Raw genomic sequence first — 14,301 nt, 5'->3', positions numbered from 1 at the left:
TGGGTCCTCATTCTAAGATCCTCCACAAGAATACTTTTCTTACTTAGCTCACTGGTCACCATAAAAGAATGTGTGCACATATGCTTACTGAAGCAACACGAAAAGCTAAGACATCTAAAAAATACTCGACATCTCATATGCGTCATCGATATCATGACCCTGTTCCTCTGCTATCTGATGAGAATGATCAAACCTCGTCAAACCAAAAACAGGTTAAATCACTGCTCTATTCTCCTGTTCAAGCATAGAACCAACGCCAATCAAACTAGGACAATCCTTCACCATATGTTCCAAGGATCCACGTCCATAGCACTTCCTAAAAAGCTTGAAGCACCTCTCTCGATGATTTTCACCATAATGCTCACACTCTGGATACCTCAAAACTCTATCACAACCTCTAGAGTTCGCTACAGACGAGGAAACTGGTGGTCACCTATGAGACCCTACACTTGTACTCTGATTCGATTAGAGTGACAAAGCTGACGTCACTCTCATCTGCTCTCATGGACCTCGGGTCGGTCACTGACTAAGATCTGTCTACTGGCACATAAGTTCTCATACTTGAGCTACCTGATTCGCCCAACCAACTCATCCTCATAGCCTGCACCCTCTCCACGACCTTAACTTGCCATGACGACTCTGAAAAAAACTCTAAGCGGGTCTGCCACCTACTACTCATGGAACCTCTTGCATCTCAAGGACTCGGTCGTAACAAGCTTTGGAGTGTAACGACTCAATCTAAGGAAATCTCTCTCGTACTCGAACATTAAATGGTCTCCCTGAACCAACTGAGAGAATTGTATCCTCAAATTGTCTATGTGCACCTCACCAACTTACTTGCCTCTAAATTTCTCTATGATTTGATCCCATGTAGGCACCCTAGGATGTAGAGCTGTCTCTACAGTCTCTTACACGTCGATAGCACCACCCTTAAGCAAAGCGGTGATGCACTCTAACTTACCCCCTGGCATAAGGTGCAGTTGCCTTATAGTAATCATGGTCTCCCTCAACTACTGATCGATTGAAATTGATTCATCAACACTTGAACCGTAGAAGTCGAATGTGTTATAACTCCTCAGTCTCTCTATTGAAAATTCTATCGGCACTGATATACCCTTGGTGGTTGGGTACACAATTTGCGCTCCAGGACTATCTCCCTGAGAGTGAAGGTCAAACCTCTGAAGAATGTCGCCTCTACGACTCTTGTGCTTAATGAGACCACATGGTCCTCTGCTCTAGGCAAGAACTCCTTGTTAACATTATCGAGATGAGAGGTTCAACTCTACATCATATCCTCGAGACCACGCTCGAAACTATCAACCATTACAAGTTTCTATAACAAAGACTTGGAAAGGGAGACATCATCAGGATTCCAAACTTATACAAGTACATTGAGAACCTAGCGACATGTATTCACTGACACCTTACTAAAAACGACCATTGTGTCCTAGGATCGACTCAACCTGACGCTTTGATACCACTAAATATAACACCCTAAACCCGATTGGGCCTAAAGTAACACACTAGGCTATCAAGGCAACCTATGATCCTCAAAACCTATTCATTTTCTTTTGAAATGTATTACATGATATCATAATAAAACATAAACAACTGTTATAAAAACATTTTATAAAATCGGAGCTCCGAGACGCATGATTTAAATCAAAATAATACATCTTGAAGTTTACAACTCAAATACATAAGTAAGGTTCTATGAATACACATACCCATTAAAGCTTCAGTATAGTACTTTATTAGAGATATTAGAAGTCCTGCGGCAACGGTGTTCCACGAACTGCTCAAGCTACGGACCTACCAACGGAAAACATCTGAAGGCTGAGCTTTCAAAACTCAACAATATAATCGGTAATATAGAGCAACATATGAATTTCATAAACTAAAGCATGCTAGAGACATAGTACTAAGCAATAGGTACAAGCATGATTCCAATTAGTGCTACCCACGTAAAGTCCTCCAGTTCTATCCCTTGAATCTACGTCTCATGCTTCCCTTAGTCTTCGCTAAGGGCCCCGCCATGAGTATACAAGTACTAAGTCTCTAATCTCATTATCATCCTATAATGCATCACCGTGCCAAACACAATGACGGTACCCGATATCACAGAGACGTCGGTGCTATCACTCAACAATAAATAAGTATCATGGTGTAGCTCGGGGTCACATAGCATCACGGAACTCACACCTATGTTTTCTTAATAGAGGTACCTTGGGTAGACCTACGTCACACAACATCAGCATCTCCCAAGTATCTCAGGCGAGGTCCGAGTCACATAGCATCGACACCTCCCAATACCTTAGCCTAGTTCGGGTCACACAACATCGACACCTTGCCTGGCTAGTCTACTCCTTTTGAGTACTCGGAACATGTTTAGGTCACATAGCATCAGTACCACGTTCAACTAGCGACTAAAGTGCATCTTTCACTAACTTGGATATATCCAGATATTCTATGCACACAAGATGACCATCCTACTGCTAAAGTAACTCGAATGTCCTCACCGTTTTCCGAGCTGCACACAATGGTATAAGTCTTATGGAATCTTACCTCATATTATCATCTCATTATTATTATAAGTCTTTCTCTAAAGCTAATTAAATCGCATGTTATAATAATCAAGTTATTGCATAACGTAACAAATACTAAAAGAATATAAGTATTGTACCTCCTTTTTTAGGCGGGATCATTCAAGAATATCAATTTTCCTACAAAACAACTAATATACCGGAAGGATTAGATCATAATAACCTACGTGAGACATATCAAAGAAAAATGATTCGTTTTTGATATTATGTCACGTGCGATACTATGTAAAAAATAAATAAACATTTCTTTCTTTTGACAAAAAAATAAAAGATCTCTTTCTGAGGATAAACTAAAGAAGATACCTCTAGAGCAAATCTTGATAAGTTAGTGGTTTTTCATCCTCATCGAATAATCAATCAATCTTTTTGTTTTTAATCAATTAGACTATTAAGAAAAATCAAAATATTTCACCCTATAAGAACCAATTTCTATAACACTTCATTCTCACCATTTTCAGGAAAATGCCTTACCATTTCATCCAATTTATAAAATTAATGAAATTATAGTTGTGTAATCACAATTAAAACAACTTAAAAATTGGAAGACTAACAGTGTAATTTACCTAATATAGTATTTTAAGATAGCATTGTGTTTTGCAGTCTTCGTATAGTAATTTACGATAGCATTGTTTTTGCCGTTTCATACGCAACTGGGAAAGTGACAAGCTTTTAAAATATATTTGATCATTTCAATGTGTTGGAAAAGCTTTCATTTCAATTCCGACGAATCCATTGAAGAGAAACTAATAATCAGATTATTGTTGCCTCCTTGTCTCCGATGTCTCGTGCATCTTGGATTCTGATTTTGATCCTTTCGATCATAATAGCGCCGTCGTTGAAAGCAGAATCGCGGACGCTGCTCCGAGAGATTGACAATAACAACAGAAGCGGTGATCAGAAGGTCTACGGCGTTGAACTGACCGCCACGGATTTCGATGGAGCTCTCAACGCCACTCCCGCCGCTCATGCTATAGTCGAATTCTACGCTCACTGGTTAGTACTCGTTTTAAAGAACAAACAATTTATTCTCTCAATTTCGATAGTTTTATTATTTAGTTAATCGCGCTGACCAACATGATTAGAAGTAAGTAATGTACCGTAGCCAAATTGAAAATTGGATCGAATCTTGACATGAATCAGGATAGCTTTGTATACATGGGTGCATGTGCCTGCATCCAGTGAACTTACAAACATGTTGCCTAGTTTAAGTTTTCCCCCTAGTCACCGGTATCTGATCTATTAATTGATTAACTTGATTCGATATTCTAAAAACCTATTATGAGTGCGATCATTCATATCGAAGTTTCAAACTCCTAACCTTAAAATATGTAAATCCTCATTCACTAAACTATCCTTCTTGTTGATTGCTAGATTAAGCTTAAACATGTAGGGCTAGTACTTCAGTTTGCATGCATCACACCTGTTTGTTAACATTCCTCTCTTCCGTCTGCGTGATTATTACTTTTCAGGTGCCCTGCTTGCAGAAATTACAAGGTATGTATATATTGTGGTCTGTTTTGCACATCGCCTTCTTGCCATTTCTTGGCTTTTCTTATGATTTTTGCAGCCCCATTTTGAGAAAGTTGCTAGGCTCTTCAATGGACCTGATGCTGTGCATCCCGGTATCATATTTATGACGAGAGTTGACTGTGCGTTAAAGGTATTTATTTTGTCTTCTGGGTGTTCCTGCAAAGTGTGTGTATATATATATACGTCTCACTTGCATATAATGCGGAGATTTAGGATTAATTTTGGATCTGAACTGGCTGACAACACAGATAAACAGAGATCTTTGTGATAAGTTTTCTGTTAGTCACTATCCTGTGCTGTTCTGGGGTCCTGCTACAGAGCTTTCCTCTGGCTGGAAACCCAATGAATTAGCAAGTGAAATACGTGTAATCGACGACAGACGAACAGCAGAACGCTTGCTTAATTGGATCAATAACCAAATCGGCAGGTATGTACAAGACATCTTCATCTACCACTCATTTAATATACAGCATCATTGTTCATATGATTTTACGTACTGCCTTTCAGTTTTTACGGCTTGGACGATGAAATCAAGCATCTTCCGTCCGATATATCGGATCCTGTACAGGTATTAATGTCTTAAAGCACATCTTCTGCATCACACACACACATATATATGTACAGTTTTGGTGAATTACATACTGATGATGTTGTTGTGCAGGACAAAAGGGAGACTCTGGATAAGGTATGTGAAGTTGTAAGGAAACAACTGGCTATCGAGAATAACAAACCAGTCACCGGAGAATCGAAATTTGTTGATCTTGGGGTACTCTCTCAACTCTCAATGGCCATTTGATGTTGTTTATGCATATAAAAGTTGTTCCTTGTCCCGCAAGAATGAAGCTTGCATTATAATTGATCGGATTAAGTTTCAGGCCGAAATCGTGATGGGACTTGCAAAAGAATTCGGGATCACCGTGGAAGAGGAGAATGCAGAAACCATCACAACATTTCAAGACGCTGCATATCTTATCCAGAAGCTCTGCAGCGAGAGAAGTGCCTATTAAAAGAAAAACACATGACCATATTGATGTATCACTTTCTAGCCTGCACTCTCTTGAACATTTCGGCAAATTTCTTATTTGTGTTCAATAATGTTGGAAATCTCGAATTAACGTTGTTTGGGATTTAAACTTCTGGGGATTCTTACTTAAATTTGTGTGACCAGAGAAGTCTTTGCAAATTAATAAAAATAAACTATAATACAATCTTATATTATCATTATATCATATCATTCAAAATTGATCACATTAATAAAAATATTAAAATAATTTATGTAACCAAAAATTGGTTACTAATTTAAAAAAAAATATTTAAATACTAACTTAAATATGTCTAATTGTCTATCTTTAAATATTAAATTAATATTTAAGCCGAAAAAACATATATTTTCAAGAAAGCCAAATCAAACAAAATTGTGACTTAAATAACGTCGATCCCTTGCACTGTGTCTAAACTGATTTGGACATTCTCCCCTAAATAATCTTCTTTTAAACCACCTCGTATCTTATGTTAAAGCATGTCGTCTACTTAACAAGCCGTGGAAGACGAGTCATTGGAGGACCGATGACGTTCCAGTTTTAGTGGCAGTGGTGGTGGAGGCTGTCATTTTAATGGGGTCACTGCCATGGGCAATGGTGGTGACACGCTCGCATCGAGGGTTCGTCGTAAGGGTGGATGCGGGGAGTGGTTCGCGGCTGTGAGGCGAAATCACCGTCGGAGGTCCTACTTTCATGGCCCTAAGCTCCTCCACTTCGCATTGAAGCCGCCAGTTTTGTTCCGTTAATGATCCGAGCCATCTCTTAAGGTACTCGCACTAAATCTCTGTCTGCTTCAACTTGCTCCTATATTCAGTCCATTTTATTCATATTAAATAAATAAAATACATAATTATATCAATTTTTTTTAAAATAAAATAAAATAAATAAAATGTATTTATTAGGTTATTAAATGCTAAACTATTAAAGAAGATACTACCAAATGATCTATCAATAACTCAGAAAAGAAGCAATTTCTATTGCAGTGATAATTCTGTAATCTGCTTTCTGTTCTTCAATTGCATTTGATGCCATACACTTATACAATATTTCATTAAAGCCAAGTCCAACTCATGATGGGTCAATGCAGCACTTTAGTAATTATCATCCCTTGTCCAACATTTCTTAATTATTTGTGTTTAAATGTTTTTAACTTTTAGGGTATTTTGTTTCCGACTCAATTTATCACTTCTACTCTTATCTATTTTTGCATTAATTTAGTCATTGAAATTGCTCAATTGCATCATTCTATACTCTATTCTTAATTTAAAATCCTAAACCCTAAACTCTAACTTAGAGTTTATAATTTAAGGTTTTAAGTTAGGAATTGAACAACTTCAAGAGTTAACTTGACGCGAAAATACGATATGAGCGAAAATAATAAATTAGGTCTAATACATTAACAAAAGTTACATTTTTACCTAATCATTAAGATAAACTATCATTGTTTTTATCCTCGAATGCTCTCTCATCTCATGAAACTAAACCAAATATTCCTCTCTTTTTTAAATGAATATGTCCATTTACTGGTCAGTTATGTGTTCTTTAATACATATTTACATGCATAACGTTAAAAATTAATTATTTTATAAGGTTTTTTTACACTATACATGTATTTAATTATAAAAATAATAACTTAATTTTATATATTAAACTACATCAGGCAATAATGAACTCACACGAATTTTAAATAACATAAAATGAAACAAGAAAAATAACACTAATATTATCTAGTTTCATGTTAAGTTTTATATTTGTTAAAAATATTTAGGAGGAAACTAGTGAAATTCAGATTATATAACTTTCTAATAACTTTAGTTTATTAGTTAAAAAATGTGTAGAATCTGATTCAGAATATATACTTTCTGATATTCTGTCAAAACTTTGTTGATATTATATTTTTACCCTAATCTCCTTTATATATATAAAGGATCTACTTACAAAATGTAAAAATCATTTAGTTTTATATAGATTTAGTATCGTTGGATGTGTGAAAATAGATGGCTGAGATGAACATTAGTAAATGGTCTCAGTCATATATTTTCACTCATCCAATTGTCATAAATATATGTAAAATTAAAAACTTTTACATTATGTAATCTTACCCATATATATATATTCACTTACACAGTAAAACTTTTAGTTTTACATTTCTTATGATTGTTGGACAAAGAAAAATAAAAAATTGAGATTAACTCCTTATTTTTTTTGAGTAAATATATTCTCATTTATTAATGTTAATCTCATTATTTATTTCTTCTCATCTAACATCTTAAAAAAGCGTAAAACTTTTTAATTTTACACTATATAATTAGACTTTAACCCTATATATATATATATATATATATATATATATATATATATATATATATATATATATATATATATATATATATATATATAGTTAGTTAGTTAGTTAGAAGACAATGCAAATCCTAAAGAAATATGTGTCATTTAGTGTGTATATATATTAGAAATATTCTAGAATAATATGGAAATGGTAGAAGTGTAGAAATATCCATGAAAAATCTATATATTTGTAATATTTAATATTATAACTAGAATTATCTATTAGAAGAATCTAGATATTTTTTTAATGTTAAATGGCTAAGTTGTTGGCATGTGTCAACAATCTAATGGCCACTAGAAACTATAAATAAGGGTGAGTTTTAACCAATGTTATAAGAGTGAAAAAGTGGGAAAAGGGTGCCAAAAGTGTGAGCTAGAGAAAGAGAGCTTGAGGTAGAGAAGAGTAAAGTAGTGGGGTAAGTGAGTAATGTTGTAATTGTATTTTGTATCAATAAAAATGTTCTATTCTCTTCAGGTTTCCCAATTAAGCCTTAGTTGTTTTTAAGTTCTTAGTTCACTTGTTTTAGTTTTGTTATATGGTCTGCTCTGCCGTCTGATTGACATATGGTCGGTTTTACCGCCTGATTGATATATGGTCGACTCTGTTGCCTGAATAATATATGGTTGACCTTGCCGCCTAAGAATTACTGTGCACTAAGAATTCATAAGATAAAGGCTAACCAACGTTAAAACGTGTTGGTGTAGTGTGGGTGCTATATCATAGGTCCTCTATAATGGGTGTGTTGGGCTCATCGAAGTTTCCAATAATTGGTATCAGAGCTAGGTTGTTCGAGACCATTTCTAGTAGAGGAAAGCTTCGATAAGTGATGGATGCTTACATGGACATGTTAACAACAAGGCACTAAGAGGAGATTCTGCCAGAGCACAATTAGAAACTATAAAGCTCATTGGTCTGGGACCAAGCCTACTAGACGTCTGACGTCTTTCATGATGAAAAATCTTGTTAGCACGAGCAATGGAATCAAGAAGCTCAATAACTACAACTATGGTTATTGGCAGACTTGCATAGAATCCTACTTACAAGGTCAAAATTTTTGGGAAATAGTTGTTGGTAGCGATATAACTCCTCCGCCAAAGAAAAATGCTAAAGCCTTGAGAAAATGAAACATCAAGGTCGAAAATACTTTATTTATTTTGAAGATTACAATTGAGGAGGACCTATTGGAGCATGTCTATGACGAGAAGACATCAAAGACAGCCTGAGAGACTTTAGAAAAATTATTTTCGAAAAAGAATGAAGCATGCCTCAAACTCTTGAAAAATGAGCTTGCATGTATCTCACAAGGTAACCTAACTATTTCTCAATATTTCACCAAGGTGAAATCTATTTACCGCGAGATATCTCAACTTGCCCCTGAAGAGAAGGTAAGTGAAGCAATGATGAAGAGAATTGTCATCCATGGTCTAACGCCTTAGTATGACGGATTTATAAACGCTATGAGGGGATGACCTACTCAACCATCGTTGGTAGAGTTGGAGAACCTACTAGCTAATCAATAGGCATTGGCTAAACAAATGAATAGAGTAACCATAAAAGATGAATAATAGGTACTCTCTACCAACAAGAAGAAATCCACGCCTTGAAAACAAGAAATGGCGAAAGAAATGTGGACACGATGAGGCAAGTGACATTCAAAAGAAAGAAGTAACTATTCAAGGGGAGCTAGACAAGGAAGATAAGACTACCTCTAGTAACATGAAGGGAATGATAAAAGAAGAAACGATGAATGCATCAACTGTGGCAAGAAGGGCCATTTTTTTTTTCAGGATTTTAGATTCTCCAAGAGGCGAACTTTCCAAGGAAACATGGCTACCACAAAGGAGGAGAAGAAAGTGGTCACATTGGAAGCATCCATTAGTGAGTAAGAATGAGATGCATAAGCTGGATTTTTTTATTATAGTTGACAAATAAGAGATAAAGGAAAACATAGAGGAACACACTCTCGTAACAACCATGAAGTCAAAAATAAACTACAAAGATGATTGGATCGTCGATTCTGGGTGTTCCAATCATATAACCAATGACGAGAAGAAGCTGTAAGACATGGATGAATACAAAAGAAGAAGAGTAGTGTTGACGACCAATAATTCAAGGTTGTCTATTTCTCATATTGGAAAAACAACATTTCCAAAAGAAGGCTCTCAGCATCTCCAACTTGAGAAAGTGTATATTATCATTGATTTAAAGAATAATTTATTGTCGGTGCCACAACTGACAGCAAAAGAGAATTATGTGCTCTTTGGGCCTAAAAATATGATCGTATTTAAGAGAATAAAGGTGGTTAGAAATCTAATTATGAAGGGAAGAAGAATAGAGTCGGTCTATGTGTTGTCTGCAAATATATCCTACGTGGACAAGACTCGCAAAAATGAAACGAGTGATCTTTGGCATGAACATCTTAGGCATGTGAGCTACAACAAGTTAAAGGAGATGATGAATAAACACATAGTAAAAAAGCTTCCTCAATTATATATCCAAATGGATATAATATGTGCTGGATGTCAATTTGGCAAAGCTCACCAATTGTTATTCAAGGAGTTAGAGCATTAGTCCAAGACACCACTAGAACTCATACACTCATATGTCTTTGGCTTAGTGAAACAATCATCAATAGAATGAATGAAGTACATAATGACATTCATCGATGACTTTTCAAGCTATGTGTGGGTTTACTTTATGAAGGAAAACTCAAAGACTTTTCTAAAGTTCAAGGAGATCAAAAAGAAGATAGAAAGTGAACTCAATAAGAAAATTCAATGCCTACGCAGCGATAATTGAAGAGAATATTTGTCGACTAAGTTCAATATCAATCTTGAGAAGCACAAGATCAAAAATTAATTGACTTTCCCCAATACTCCATAAAAAATGGAGTGGCAAAGCACAAGAATCGTCACCTTGCTGAAACTTGTCGAAACATGCTTTATGCTAAGAATGCGCTAGGAAGATTATGGGTTGAATGTATGAGAACAACAACATACGTGATTAATAGGATCTCACAAGCAAATTTGGGAAAGATCAAGCCAACTGTGAGTCATCTTAAGGTATTTGGATGTGTGTGCTACATCTTCGTACCATATCACCTAAAGAGAAAATTTGATAAGAAGATAATGTGATGCATATTTGTTGGCAATGATGATGCACGAACAGGATGAAGGTGTTGTGATCCAACTACTGGAAAATGTCACACTTCAAGAAATGTGGTATTTGATTAAGCTTCTTCATGGTGATCACCTCAAAATATCGAGCTTCTGAAATCTCATAGCTGATTCGAACATGAAGAAACAAAAAAACGAGAGTGAAAATAGAGAATCTAAAATTTGAACAAAACCACAAGTTCAAAATAAGAGAGGAAAAGAAAAGAGGTTCTTGATATGTTCAATACTCGTCGGGAAGTCAAAAGGGTGATCGACTTTGTGACGATTTTGAGAGGTATAATGCTAGCTCTAGGCATTTCAGTTGAGTTTTAGGGGAAAAAAAGAAGAGAGTATTTTGAGGGGTGTTGTTTCCCAAGGTAACTGTGAACGGTGGTGGAATGCCACCGATGAACGGTTGCCATCCATTTTAATGGGGATGAGTTAAGAGAATATGAACTCTCTCTCTCTCTCTCTCTCTCGAAACACAAATGAGAAAATGAGAGAGCTTTGAAATCTTAAGCCTTGTTTTGAGCATTTATATGGAAACCAAAACTATGTCGTTTAGGGGATGAGCGGCCATGTGTTTAGTGCATGCTATATTTGCTTAAGGAATGTCCCTATTTTTGTAATCTTCCATTTCAGTCACTAAATACAACTTTTAATATTTTGATTATAAGCTATCAATATTTATGCGTTTACATTTTAGTCACAATGTGCTTTATTCCTATGTGTGGGTTAAATATCTTTTTTGAGTTGTTAATTTTTTATTTGTTATGTTTTAGTCATTCGTTTATTACATTTTAAAAATGCATGATTTTTACTCTAAACCCCTTTTGGTTTGTTGTATAGTCACTTTGATCACTGTTTGATTTTTTTAGTATTTGCTTTTCAACTCCTTAATTTCATCCCGCTTTCCTTTGATACTTGAATCAATTTTATTCCTCCTTTCCTGACTAGTCAATTCCCGTAATTTATAATTTTATATTTAAACCATGCTTACATTTATTTCCTTAGGTTATTGTTATTTTGATTTAATTATGCTTTAATAGGTTTTCTTAATTTCTGTAACTTATATTTTTTTCATAGAAAGTCACTAGTTTTATTAAAATAGAAAATATCTAAAATGACAATGAAGATTTACAAGCACAATCGTAAACCTAAAATATATTTATAACAATTTTCTATTACCATTGAGACAAAAACTAGTCAAGTGGATCACATAAGGACCAAAGAACGAAAAGGTTGAAAAACCTAACCAAAAACTCGAATAAAATTAATTTACGAACAAATATGAATGCATCGGTAAATGAACTACAAAAGGGGATAAAACTACTGAAAGATCACCGAAAATCACAAATCAGAGTCAAGCGACGTGAGAAAGTTATCCACGAACACAAAACATGCATCCAAATCAATACGAGGGTCCAAAGCAAGGAAGATCATTATGATAAGAAATAAGCGCAATATTGATCAGTCGTGGTGATGTCAAATCCAATTCTGAGAAAAAAAGATAAATAAAAATAACGGCAAAAAACTGTAAACAATGACAAAAAATCGTAAGTTACCAAAAGACAAAGAAAAATATGCCCCAAATGCACAGATAAACTTGTCATAAAGGCAGAGAACATGTCACAAAATTATTCTTATTAAAAAAAATAAAAAAAAAACAAAGAAAAAAAGATAACTGACGGGCGGCAACCATCACTAAAACCGGTTAAACAAAATTAAATTTAAAAAGTTAGATTGATCAATAAAATTGACACAAGTTGTAAAGAATAAAAAAAGAGAAAAGAGAAAGGAGGAAGGAGGAAGAAAACAGCTAGGGTTTTAACACTAACTGTTTTGTAACTTATTTATACGTATGTATATTACTAAATATCATGGTATTTCAAAAATATTTTCCCTGTTTTTAACTTATTAACATATATATAACACATTTCATACCCTTTATATAATATATTACATATGTGTATATACTTTACTATATCTATAACCTATATTTATATCATATATATTACGAGATTACTTCCCTTATATATATATATATATAATTGATAAAATATCCATTTGCAAATATTTTTTATGTTTATGCATCGAATATTTTCAAGAACATTGTCGCGGAATGGACGTGAAAAGCACCACTTAATAGAGGTAGTGTAATTCGACAACATTCGAACGAAAAGTGAACTTGAAATAAATTCATTCCATTTTTGTGCAATTTTGTGATTCTAAATAATTAATCAATGTTTGGTACAAGGGATCATAATTTAATTTTAGACTCGAATTTGCAAATTCCACTAAGACAATGTATAAGCGATTAGGTATCAATTTTTTGGCGTTCTGGGGTGATTATCATTTCTCACGCGTAATCGACTCCTGAGCTCTTTGAAATGAATTTTTGGTGACGTAGACCAATTTTTGTCTAAAAATGATTTTTTTAAAATTTGTTTTAAAAAATATTTTTAGGTATTTGACCTACCTAACCCAAAAGGTCGATGACAGCTCCCAATTCAAATTAAAAAAATCAAATTTCATCAAAAATATCTAATTTCCCAAAATAAAGTCATAATTATTTTTAAATTCGATTTTTCGTTAAAAAATGGTTATGACAATGAGATGCTCTTAAAATTTACTTTTTTAATATTTGATATTAAAACTCATTTTTTAATACTTATTATTATGAAGTTACCCTTAATTTTTTTCAATACTTATTATTACGAAGTTGCCCTTAAAATTTATTTTTTCCAACACTTATTATTATGAACAATTACTTAAATAATAGTATGTAACCACAACAATGGCTGTTATGCAGCGGTAACGACATCGTCTAAAACTGCGATATCAACAATCATTACGTTCACAATAACATATGTTACTAAAAATCCACAACCACGGTAAGTGCATTGACTACAATATCATCTGTTATGTTCAGAATAACGGTAAACACAACGCGATCGAATACACAAATACAAATTATAATTTAAACCTCTAATTAAGGCCTAAATTTTTAGTTCACCCAGGGCCACCAAAATCTCAGAAACAAACATGTACTTAAACTATTATATGTAACCACTTTAAGTACTTCAATCATTTTTTTAATCAAAATAAGTCCCTAAATTATATCCTTTTTTGCTTTAAGCCTCTAAATATATATTTTTGATAAAAAAAGTACCTAATTTTATAGACGTGTCGACATCTTAATGGTCGAAAAATAATTTTCTAATTGAAAATATATTAGGACCTAAAATAATTAAATATAATAGTTTAAGTACCTAATTTGACCAAAAAAATAGTTTAAGTACCTAAAAAATGAAACATAGTTTAGGTAATTTTTTCACTTTAAACATGCTTAAAAACATATTTTTCAAACAGATGTTTTTATCTTTCATGACAAACTCAGTCGGTAAATATCATAATTAATATGAAAAATAATATATATGTAGAGTAACATTTTTTTGAGTTATAACTTTGCTGATAAAAACAAATGAGTTGTGACAGTTGCAAGCAATTTATCCGCAATCGGTAGAGAATCAATCGTTAACCGGAATCAAAGTATTATGTCTCCATTTAGAGGCCAGTGAATGTAAGGTGATACCACCGTTTCTCTCGGTATAGGTCAAGAGGTT

The 14,301-nt window shown here is 34.0% G+C and overlaps 1 protein-coding gene across 2 annotated transcripts; it reads left to right on the top strand.

The window, feature by feature from the left end:
- The first annotated feature begins 3,261 nt into the window (after positions 1 to 3,261).
- LOC120157856 (sulfhydryl oxidase 2-like) lies at positions 3,262 to 5,300 on the top strand. 2 transcript variants are annotated; one of them, XM_039168862.1, is made up of 7 exons: positions 3,262 to 3,596; positions 4,073 to 4,097; positions 4,171 to 4,263; positions 4,382 to 4,560; positions 4,641 to 4,701; positions 4,795 to 4,899; positions 5,009 to 5,300. In XM_039168862.1, the coding sequence occupies exons 1-7, from the start codon at positions 3,382 to 3,384 to the stop codon at positions 5,138 to 5,140; spliced, it is 810 nt and encodes a 269-aa protein (XP_039024793.1). In that variant the 5' UTR covers positions 3,262 to 3,381; the 3' UTR covers positions 5,141 to 5,300. The 2 variants fall into 2 exon arrangements, with proteins under 2 accessions (XP_039024793.1, XP_039024792.1); XM_039168861.1 differs by having other exon boundaries at positions 5,003 to 5,300.
- The last annotated feature ends 9,001 nt before the right edge of the window (positions 5,301 to 14,301 follow it).

The sequence above is a fragment of the Hibiscus syriacus genome, unplaced genomic scaffold (assembly GCF_006381635.1).
Source record: "Hibiscus syriacus cultivar Baekdansim isolate YM2019G1 unplaced genomic scaffold, ASM638163v2 tig00111277_pilon, whole genome shotgun sequence".
Lineage (NCBI taxonomy): Eukaryota > Viridiplantae > Streptophyta > Magnoliopsida > Malvales > Malvaceae > Hibiscus > Hibiscus syriacus.
This window is presented reverse-complemented; position numbering and strand designations above follow the sequence as displayed.

What these genes read in the sequence shown, in the direction of transcription:
- LOC120157856 (XM_039168861.1), top strand. Translation starts at nt 3,382, where the DNA reads ATGTCTCGTGCATCTTGGATTCTGATTTTGATCCTTTCGATCATAATA. An exon ending in CTGCTTGCAGAAATTACAAG is followed by an intron (nt 4,098 to 4,170) that starts GTATGTATATAT and finishes TGATTTTTGCAG; the next exon opens with CCCCATTTTGAGAAAGTTGC. An exon ending in ATATATCGGATCCTGTACAG is followed by an intron (nt 4,702 to 4,794) that starts GTATTAATGTCT and finishes GTTGTTGTGCAG; the next exon opens with GACAAAAGGGAGACTCTGGA.